We start from the raw sequence: 11,217 nt of genomic DNA on the forward strand, positions 1-11,217 counted from the left end.
CCCTTTTTCAGCTCTGCTTCTAAGTTATCCATCTCTTCAGCCAACCTCAAGTCCCCATCAAAGAACGGCGTCCCCAGAGGGAGGACAGGGACAACACAGCCTGAGATTCCCTACAACTCGCCTAGTTAGATTCAGAAGGGGTCCTGGCCCCTGAGCCCCTTTGAAGCAACTCAGGCTGCAGGAAGGCGGCTGCCCCATGCTGGCAGCTCCTCTCTTCATGCTGACAGCGCCCCTCTCACCTTTGCCCTCCTTAATGGTTTTGAAGTTCCCAGGCCTCTGTTTTAACATAGAAATGGCCTTTAGGGGCAGATCGTGCCTAAAGAAACATAGTGTCCCCTGTGAGGTGGTTGGAACTTTGGAAGACTCCCCCCACAGTTTAGTGCACTACCCAGGAAGTGAGCAACTGGCCCCATCATTTACCCAAATGCCTTGGGCAGGGCTGGCAAAGCTGCCTCTGCAGGTAATTACACACTTTAATATGGAGTGTGGTGGGATAATCATAGCTCACTGCAGCCTCAAACCCCCCTGGGCTCAAGCCATCCTCCCGTCTCAGCCTCCCAAGTAGCTGGGACTACAGGGGTATGCCCCACCATGCCTAGCTGGTTTTTTATTTTTATTTTTTTTAGAGATGGGGTCTTGCTGTGTTGCTCAGGCTGGTCTCAAGCTCCTGGCCTCAAGCAATCCTCCTGCCTCAGCCTCTCAAAATGCTGGGATTACAGGCCTGAGCCATGGTGCCTGGCCTGTGTCTTATCTTGGTCCGTTCCATGCCATCTGCACATATTTCTCAGCCTCTGTTCTATGTGCAGTATCACTGGGCATGATGCAAGAGAAGTAGAAGATATGGCCTCTCCCTCATGGAGCTCAGAACTCACTGGAGATGCAGAAGTCCTCCCTGAACCTCAGTTTTCTCACCTGTAAAGTGGGAATAAGAATATTAAGCCTGGCCAGGTATGGTGGCACATGCCTGTAATCCCAGCACTTTGGGCGGCCTAGGTGGACAGATGACCTGAGGTCAGGAGTTCATGACCAGCCTGGCCAACCAACATGGTGAAACCCCATCTCTACTAAAAATACAAAAATTAGCCAGACATGGTGGTACATGCCCGTAATCCCAGCTACTTGGGAGGCTGAGGCAGGAGAATCACTTGAACCCAGGAGGCAGAGGTTGCAATGAGATGAGATTATGCCACTGCACTCTAGCCTGGGTGACAGAGTAAGACTGCTTCTCGAAAAAAAAGAAAGAATACTAAGCCAGTCAGAAAAGGCCACATATTTTAAGATTCCTTGTCTGAAATGTTTAGAACAGACAAATCCGTGAGACAGAAAGTGGAGTGGTGGTTGCTGAGGGCTGGGGGAGAGGGAGATGGGGTAACTGCTGATAGGCACAGGGTTTCTTCCTGAGGTGATGAAAATGTTTTAAACTTAGATTGTGGACAACTCTGTAAATATACTGAAAACCACTGAACTGTGTTAAAAGACAAAATTACAGCAACTTTAATTTACAGATCTAATTGGCTAGTGTTAGTGATCCTAGAATCCGGCAACATGTCATTCTGTAAAATAGAACGGGTGGTCCGATGAGTTGAGCAGAGGAGGCTGCTTTATAGGCAGAAAAGAGCTTGAGAAGGCAGAAACAGGGAACAGAAAGCAAATCGTTTCAAACTTCCTTCCATCATAGAGTTAAAACAGAGGAGACTTTTTTTTTGAATCTTGCCCTGATACCAGACTGGAGTGCAGTGGTGTGATCTCCGCTCACTGCAACCTCTGCTGCCCAGGTTCAAGCAATTCCCCTGCCTCAGCCTCCTGAGTAGCTGGAACTACAGGTGCATGTCACCACGCCTGGCTGATTTTTTGTATTTTAGTAGAGATGGGGTTTCACCATGTTGGCCAGGATGGTCTCGATCTCCTGACCTTGTGACCCACCTGCCTTGATCTCCCAAAGTGCAGGGTTTACAGGCGTGAGCCATGGCATCCGGCCAGGGACTTCTTTATTATGGCAGCTGAGGAAAAACAGGCCACTTCTGACTGGTTGCTGCACATCTGTTGATGTTTGGAAAGCTGCCCTATTTCAAAGTTCAGCCGGATGGAGATGCAGCACCTAGTACAGGGGACTCCGTGCTGGTTTGGTCTAGTCTGTCGGGGCCTCATCCAAACAGTGCCCTCCCATGAATTTTATTTAACAACTGTATCCTTTAAAGGGGGCAATTTTATTGTATATTAATTATATCTCAATAAAGCTGTCATTTTTTAAAAAGCCACATTAAAAACAACAAAGAAGAATACTGTTCATAGAATCCTACAGGACTTTACTGTTTATAGAACACATCTCATGAGTGATCTCCTTATACTCAGTCACCTTCACAAAGCTGGGGGAGGTGCTGCCGCTGCACTCCCTTTACAGATAAGCCTAGAGTTTCATCATCCATGCAAGCCGAATCCAGATTCCAAATCTCGACTCCCAGCTCCAAGCCCGCTGATGTGCAACCACCCCACAAGGAGCCCCCCCCAAGCTGTTTCCCAGCCTAGAGGCTAGACACCAGTGGGCTCTCAGGGTTCATGACGGATGGAAAAGACAAGGGAAAAAAATCAACAACTAAAAGGCATTAGATGAAAATTCCAAATAGAATGTAGCTGGTCAGGCAGTCCCGACCTGCCTGGGAGTCTGAAAGGGTGGGCGCCAGGAGGAAAGTTATGGTCGGAACCCCTCCCTGGGTTGATTTGTTACTGAGTTGCCAGGAGAAACCCAGGGTAAAGGGTTGTAAAGCAGTGCGTGCTCTCGCGATGGGAGAAAGAGGGCACAGGTTAGTGTAGGGGACCTAGGAATAGGACAGAGCCCTATCTGTGTGCAAGCTTCATCTCAAACCAGGTATAACAGGAACAGCCCCGCCCACCGCCAGTTGCTTTGTAAGATTCAGAAAAGAGGCTGGGCGTGGTGGCTCACGCCTGTTATCCCAGCACTTTGGGAGGCTGAGGCAGGTGGATCACGAGGTCAGGAGTTCGAGACCAGCCTGGGCAACATTGTGAAACCCCATCTCTACTAAAAATACAAAAAAAATTTAGCCAGGTGTGGTGGCACATGCCTGTAGTCCCAGCTACTGGGGAGACTGAGGGAGGAGAATCACTTGGACCCGGGAGGCGGCGGTTGCAGTGAGCTGAGATTGTGCCACAGTGAGACTCCATCTCAAAAAAAAAAAAGGATTAAAGAAAGAAAGTGTGCTCAGTGGTTCTCAAGCCTGGCTGTACATCGAAGTCACCTGGGAGCTTTAGAAAAATTCTGATCCCTGGGCCCACTCAGAGACGGATTCAGTTGGTCAGGGGCCTGGCTGCAGCAGCTGAGTGTTAAAAGCCCCCAGTGATTCTCATGTGTAGTCCAGCTTAAGAACCGTGTCTGCTCTAGACTCTCACTCAGCCCAGGCTGCATATGAGAATCCCCCCCTCCCCAGGGGAGCTTTCAGAAATACCAGTGTACAGGCCTGCCCCAGCCCACTTCAGCCAAAGGCTCTGGGATGGAGCCCCTGCCAGGTGGGATGGACGTGCCACAGGGCTGAGAAAGTTGGTGTGGGAGGGTCAGTAGGCCATTCCCTTCCCTGCAGTGCCACTGCGGCTGTGTTCACAGCCTGTCTGCCCCCTCCCCCTCCATCCCACTTACACCAGAGCCAGGCCCTGTCCCGATCTGCGGGCCTACTGTACAGTTTCAAGTTGCCCCCTCTGTAACTTAGAGCTGACCCACCGGACTCAGCCTCACCTCCCCTTGAATAAGCCAGCAACTGACTCACCTGCAAAATGTAACGTGGTGTGGGGCCCACAGCTCTCACCCTTATGCCACCAACTGGTGTGAGTGGGCTGTCCCTCAGTAGCTCTCACTGTGCAATTTGCAGGCTGTCTATCAGGCTGTGCACGTGTGTGTGTGTGTGTTGGGGTGGTGAGTGCAGGAGCTGAGTGGGAATCAGGGGTGAGCTCGGGTCCCCCATCCACACTCCAGGCACCTTGAACCCTCCCCTGGTCAGTCTTCCTGCACTCTTGAGGAAGGTTTGTAATGATTTTTGCTAATACCCCATCCCTTCTCCCCCACCCCAGATTCCACTTGCCTGGCCTGCCTCCCACACTCAGCACCAGCTGAGCACCTGGCCCTCAGGAGCTGCCCAGTAAACATTTGCTGAGTGATTGAACCATTCTTCTCTGCAGCCAGACCTGAGTCCAACCTGAGTCACCCCTTGCTGCTCTCTCCATCCTAGGGGAGGTTGTGGCTGTGCTTGGCAGGGCCTCAATAAGGAACTGGGCATGGATTTTGCGGGGGGCTTTGGTGAAGAAAGTTCTACCTATATATTTTAAAGATAGAGATGAAAGGAAAGACTCACTCATCATTCCAGAGATATGCTGCCGTCTCGTTGAGCGGGGATGTGAATTTACTTGTCTCCTTGGCACAGACTGGTTGGCCACGACCTGGCTGGTAACACTGAACTGAGGGATCCCGCCACACTCATGGGGCCCACCCTGCCTTTTTGGCAGAAGGATTTTTCCAGCCCGAAGGATCTGTCAGTACAGAGTCCAGCCAAAATCGAGGAGCCTGCCTTAGTTTCAGAAGCCGGTGCAGTGGGGAGAAGGGGCTTGCCCCAGGTCAGTGGTGGAGGCTGTTCTCTTTGAATCTTCGGAGGCCATTGACGTGGTGTTTGGAGTGCCCATGCTGGCACAGACAAAGGCAGGGCTCGGGCCCCTGAAGGAAGCGCCCAGCACTGCCGGGTGGTGTGCAGGCCTCGTGATGCCCTCACCAAGCAACCTCAGTTTCCAGCTCCCTTGTAGATTTTGCTTTCTCCCCTTCATAGGGATAGGAAGTCTGATCAGGAGCGGAGCCAATGTCAGGGGCCTTGGTGAGGAATAGCAGCAGGTCGCCCTGGTTACAGTCTGACCTGAGGATGTGAGGAGGACCCGGCCAGGCTCCCATCCGAGCCCCTACTCAGGAAACCTCTTCATGCCTGAAGCCAGCTAATGTCTCCCAAATTGGAGCACTCAGGACCAAAGCATAAATGTTCCTTTTTGCCCTGAAGTACAGGGATGGCTTACGTGGCTTAATTACACTGTTCAAAAGCGAGTGAGCTAAGACAGGAAACTGCAGAAGGCAGGCCTGGACCTGGTGATCAAATGTAATCAGTTTCCACTGTAGGAAGATTTCAGGCATTTACCCAGGTGCTTGGGGGAGGGGACACGGCAATCTATGGTCTTCCTTCTCCTTCCCCTTATTTTTCTGATTCAGAAACCAGTCATCATGGAATCTATGGGGACTGGCCGCTTGCTCAGGAAGGATAAGGCAGGAGTGGGAGAATTGGTTTTGAAAATTATAGCCATGCCTGAGACAGGGCAGCTTCGGTGACTTCCAAGCAGCAGCTCCTTAGCAGCGAAGCTCAAAATCCCTCCTGAGTTTCCAGCCTGTGTTGTGGCCTGAGGGCAGCAGCCACATCTCCCCACTAGGTGCATTTTAATATGTTAAAAGGATGGCTCCAAGTAGTCACTGAAATTAATTGCACATTTAGGCTCGTATAAAATCATTTTTATGCAGTAAGGGATTGGATCATGTAGATTTCCATTATAAAAAAAAATTGCTCCTGTGATTCACAAAAGCACAGAAATGATGGGAGCACTTCATAGCCAATATGTTGCCTGGTGATCTGACAACATGGCCTTTTGGAATTTTGAAATTCAAATTATCTCTTTTAAATATTCTAAAAATAAAAGTATCAAACCCTGAAATAATAAATACTAGAATATGAATCAGAAATAATCAGAAATATAATTTTGCCTAGGGCAAGTAATAACTTTTTCCAGTTAAAAAGAAATACTTTACCTTTATTGGCATTGTGTATGGAAAAAGTGGTCTGGTTAAGGGAAATCACAGGCTGTAAAATGTTTGTTATTTGCCCTAGGAGATAATTTAAGGAACACCTTCTCATAGGTCATCAGACTTACTTTAAAGGCAAACCAAGTCCTAAAGTTCTAATTTGAGAAAGCTGGAAGGGAACCTTAAAGATGATCCAACCTCCTGTTTTATGACCAGAGGGGAATGGATTGGCCAGGATCTCAGAGACAGTTCACAGGACCTGAGGCTTCTGGTCAGCATGGAGCACTCAGACCCATGACTCACTAGAAAGCAAAGAACAATTGGATTCATGTCTCTTATGTCAGTCTGCCCAGTTCCAGCCCTACCTGAGCCCTTGATAGACATTAAAGGTAGGATTCACATCATGGAGTAAGCATTTTTCTACTAGTTATTTTTTTGAAATAAAACTTTATTGGGATGTAATTTACATACCATAACGTTTCCCCTTTTAGATGGAAATAACAGACACTGGAAACTCCAAAAGTGGCGGTGGGCTGGGGGGGGGGAGGTTAAAAAATTACCTACTGGGTATATTGTTCAGTTGTAATCAGTTTTCAGTGTTTTACATTCCTACCAGCCCTGTAATGCACGATGAACATTCATTTGGGGGAATGAAAACCCTAGAATCCCATTCCCCACCATTACATGTGTAATACCCATGTAATTAACAAGCACATGTACCCCAAATTAAAAAAAAAAATCCCCTTTTAAAGTATATCATTCACAGGTTTTCAGTATATTCACAGAGCATACAACTATCACCATAATCCAAATGTATAACATTTCCATCACCCCCTTAACCCCACTCAAAGAAATCACAGACCTACTAACAGTCACTCCCATTACCCACTTCCAGGCTCTGACAACCACTCGTCAGCTTTCAGTCTTTATAGATTTGCATATGTTGGATGTTTCGTTGAAAAAGAATATGTGCCCTTTTGAATCTGACTTGTTTCACTCACCAGATTCATCCATGCTTCAATTCATTCATGTTGTAGAACATATTAGTATTCCATTCCTTTTCATAGCCAAGTAATATTCCACTTTATGGCTATGCTACATTTTATTGATGTACATTTGAGTTGTTTGCCCTTTTGGCTGTTACAAGTAATGCACCATGAACACTTGTTTACAAAGTTATTACGTAGATACACGTTTTCAGTTTCCTTAGATGTATACCTAGTAGTAGAATTGCTAGGTCATATGGGAATTCTACGTTTAACCTTTTGAGGAGCTGCCAGACCATTTTCCAAAGTGGCTGCACCATTTGATATTCCCACCAGCCATGTATGAGGGTTCACTTTCTCCACACCCTCACTATTACCTGTTATTTTCTTTTTATGTAAGACTTCCTCATGAGTGTTATTCCTACTGAGTGTTAATCTTGTGGCACCTTCAGTAGATTGAAATGATCTCCTTGTTCTCCGTCTTCGCCTCTGGATCGTGACTTCCCAGAGGACTGAGTGTGTCATAAAATCCCCGTCTCTAGCGGTACATGTGTATTGAGTTGGATCAAATGCTGCTAAATCCATGGCTTGTCATCATTTATACATGCGGCCAACTTTGACTCTCAACTGTGTCAATTCTGTGCTAGAGATTTACATTATACAAAGAGGGACAAACCATGGTTCTTGTCTTCAAATAAATAGGTTTGACTACCAGGGTATTTACGGGACCGAGGGTAGGTGAAGAAAAGGAAATTTCAGTGACATAGTAGGAGGCATTTAAGAAATACTGGACATTTTCAATTAATTTGGCAAAATGAAAAAAAATAGATATGTTTCCTTGGTTGTGGCTGTGATGGGTAGAGACAGTGGTGCTGAGCCTCACTCACACATGTGAAAGCTTGTTTCCTCCAGAAGTAGCAGAGAGCCTTCCAGTTCCTGAGGCCCTGTTCAGGGCCCGGCTCCTGCCAGCTGGTAGGCAGAAGCCTCCTCAAGCCCTGTGTCCCTCTGCTGGGTTCAGAGAACACTCCCAGGCCTGGTTCTATCAGCATACTCCATGTACACAGGTGCAGAATGCTCTCCCCTGCCACCCGAGAGCACACCTCAGCCAGGACCTTGTTCAGGGCTTGCTCAGGCCAAGGTACATGATCCAGGAAAGCTGAGATCAAGAAAAATGAATTCCATGCTGGGCATGGTGGCTTGTGCCTATAGTCCCAGCTAATCAGGAGGCTGAGGCGGGAGGATCACCTGAGCTCTGGAGTTCAAGGCTGCGGTGAGCTAAGATTGTGCCACCATACCCCAGCCTGGGTAACAAAGGGCCCTGTCTCTTAAAAAGAAAAAAAAAAAAGGAGGGAGAAATTAATTCCCTGCCTGATGAAGAACTGGTCTGTGGTTCACAGAGGGTCTTGAACATTTCCCCTTGTGTGCCTTGCCTCATCCTGTCGCCTCTGCCCTGGAACATCTGTTTTAATTAACTCCAGTCCCGGTGAGGATGGCCATATACTTTATCCAAACTAGGGCACTTTGAGAGTAAAAGAGGATCATGCCGGGACCGTCCAGGGCAAACCAAGGCTGCTTCCACTCCATGCATCAGTTGTCTCATCTGGGGAAGGCACTCTTCCCCTACTTCCCACTGCCATCCTCCCTAAGAAGACCTGCCCTCTGCCGAGCCCGCCACACATGTTAGGGACCATTCCACCTCCTGTGTTGTCACTGGGTTACCTGTCTCATCCTCCTCACTGTATCATGGACTTCTCAAAATCAGGGACCAAGTCAAGGGGCTTGGTATTCAGGAGGTACTTATGAAATTCTCATGAGATTGAGGAATTACTACAGACTGAAGTCAAAGATAAAGCTGAGTCATCTGTGAGGCCTCATCTAGGTACCAAGGGCCTTGGGAAAGATGTCACAAAGGCATTTCCTCCACCACTTCTTACCTTTTCTTCCACCCCTGACCCTCCTGTACAAAGCTCAGCATCTTGATATCCTGGAAAACATGTGTAGACAAACATATTTAGGGTTCCAGGTGTCCAGAACCTTCCAGAAATTCTTGCCAGTACAGGTAGCAAAATACCTTTCATCCAGCTTTGTGGGGAGCATCTCCAAACAGTGAATTTATTTGGAGTTCAGAAACGTGACTTTCTGATTCATTTCTAATTCAAATCCTTCCCAGATTGATATCTTCCCATTAAGACCCTACACTATGATAGTCCCAGTGAGGATGGCCATGTACTTTATATCCAGACTAGGGCACTTTGAGATATTCTTGAGCTGACACTTTCCCCTTCTGTTTTCCAGGATCAGTACAAGTTCTGCTACGAGGTGGCCCTGGAATACTTGAATTCTGGCTGATGGCGTAAACAGCTCTGTAAACAGTCCCTTTTGTACCACAAAGCCAAGACGTTCCATGGTATTTGTGCAGAAGAGATGAAGACTTCTCAATATGCTTATTTTGCTTTGCATAATTGGCTCTTTTTAAGAGCCCAAGAAAGTGTTTCTAAAACTGCTTGCACTGCCTGATCCCAGTAATGCTGCTGCCTGACAGAAACACACACACAGCCACAGTCGCCAAGTCCCGTACTCCTCGCCACCGGCTTCCTAGAGCAGCGTAGACATCTGGTAAACTGAAGAGCACAACTTTATTCTTATGAAGGAATTTGTACCTTTGGAGTATTATTTTGTGGCCCGTGATCCTTCGTGATTGTTCAGCTGAGTGTATGTTTTTGTTCTGTGGAGAATGCTACCTGGCATTATAATATATTATTTTAGGTAATATTTGTACTTTAACATGTTGCATAATATATGCTTATGTAGCTTTCCAGGACTAACCGATAAACGTGTAATGAACACAGAGATGTTGTATGAGTCATCGTTTCTATCAGATTTGTATTGTTTCCAAGGGAAAAGCTTGGGGGAGGACTCGGTTCACAAAATGCAAAACGCAACAGTCAGATTCATGGACCCAGAGCTTTTCCATTTGTTTATATTGTATATATTTTTGATTTCATCAAATTATTTATTCATTAAAAGAAATTTTTGTGAAGCACAGTGAGTGACAATCATTTTTCTTAAGGCCTGGAAACTATTTTCTGTATGATGTTACTTTCTGTGAATTCTCAACTCAATAAATGATGACCCGTGAGCAGTCGTGGCGTGTTCCTGGTGTCCCAGCGCACGGGCGGTGGAGGCTGCACCCGTCACACCAGCGCACCGGGGGAGAGTGTGCGCTGGGACCTGTCTGCGGGAGCAGGTGCAGGAGCGCTCTTTAAGAGAGCGTTCGTCAGTGAGAGCACCGGCCCGTGGAGGTGCCGAGGAGGCGCAGCCATGAGCCTGCCCCTGGCCACAATCCTGACCTGGTGGGGCAGCTGGGCCAGGGGCCATGGCCGGGACTTGCTGACTGAGGCAACCTCTTCCTGTTTCCGCTCAATCTGTGGGGGATAGTATCTGTCCTCTCCATGCCTCAGGCCAACCCAAGGCTGGCTGAGAAAACAGTTTTTAAAGGGTTAGAGAATCAGTGCATTTAAGGACATGGAGCTGAACAAGTTCCCGCCAGAAGGGAAAGATGGCTGAACGTGGAGAGATCACGCAGGGCACCTGGGCCAGGCCACTCGGGCTCTGGCCACTGACACGGGAGGCAGGTGCCCTGCAGCCTCACAGCTTGCATTTAGCTTGGGTTGTAGGCTGTGTTAATGATTACCAAGAGCTCTATCGAACACCACTTGTGAGCCAGACACCATGCAGAGCACCTTCCCATGTGGTAGCATGTGCTCCCAAAACAATCCAGGTACCATAGGAAACCCACCTACCAGGTGAAGACACTCCAGCTAGCAAAGACTGAATAACCCGTCCAAAGTCACAGTGGCCAGCAAGTGCCGGAAGCCTCCAGAGCCATGGGAGTTGGAGGGGCAGCACCCTCACTACCCTCACCCTCTGCAGCACCCTCACAGAGTCCACTAGTGCTGAGACAGATTCTGGCCTGCCACACCCCATGGAAGTGGAGAGGCTTGAGGGCACTGTTCCTGCCTGCTCTGGGGATCTTGGTGGCCAAAGACTTAAAGGGCAGAGATTGCCCTCCCAGAGGACTGACCTGGACATCTGCATGTTAGACCTTTACCACTTCACTGTACCCTGAGCAACCCATACACCCTGATTGGTGTCAGTTTCTCTAGAACCCTCCGTAAATTGGGTGGGTGGGACACTGTCCTCCCCCAGGAAGCCTGGCTGCAGCAGAGCTTGGAGTCTGCACTCAGTGCCTCACACCCAGACTCCTCAGGAGAATGGCCACTCGCCCTCCCAGCCAGTTCTCTTTGCTAAGCTCCTAAAAGATTAGAAGGCTGCTATTTTTGTCTGTCCCTCTTCAAAATGATTTCTCCAGGATGTAGGAATAGAGATGAAGATGTG

General features: G+C 48.1%; 1 protein-coding gene across 16 annotated transcripts in view; it reads left to right on the top strand.

Moving 5' to 3' along the window:
* PTPRM (protein tyrosine phosphatase receptor type M) overlaps positions 1 to 9,958 on the top strand; it is an 816,519-nt gene extending 806,561 nt beyond the window's left edge. For 13 of the 16 annotated variants that reach the window (XM_032293487.1, XM_032293490.1, XM_032293488.1 and 10 more), the window contains one exon: positions 9,115 to 9,958. In XM_032293487.1, coding sequence (XP_032149378.1) covers positions 9,115 to 9,168 — 54 coding nt within the window. In that variant the 3' untranslated portion in view covers positions 9,169 to 9,958. The remainder of the gene's footprint in view (positions 1 to 9,114) is intronic. The other 3 variants (XM_032293498.1, XM_032293499.1, XM_032293502.1) reach the window with 2 other exon arrangements.
* The last annotated feature ends 1,259 nt before the right edge of the window (positions 9,959 to 11,217 follow it).

The sequence above is a fragment of the Sapajus apella genome, unplaced genomic scaffold, assembly GCF_009761245.1.
Source record: "Sapajus apella isolate SASKATOON/1434 unplaced genomic scaffold, GSC_monkey_1.0 scaffold29, whole genome shotgun sequence".
In the NCBI taxonomy this organism is placed as follows: Eukaryota; Metazoa; Chordata; class Mammalia; order Primates; family Cebidae; genus Sapajus; species Sapajus apella.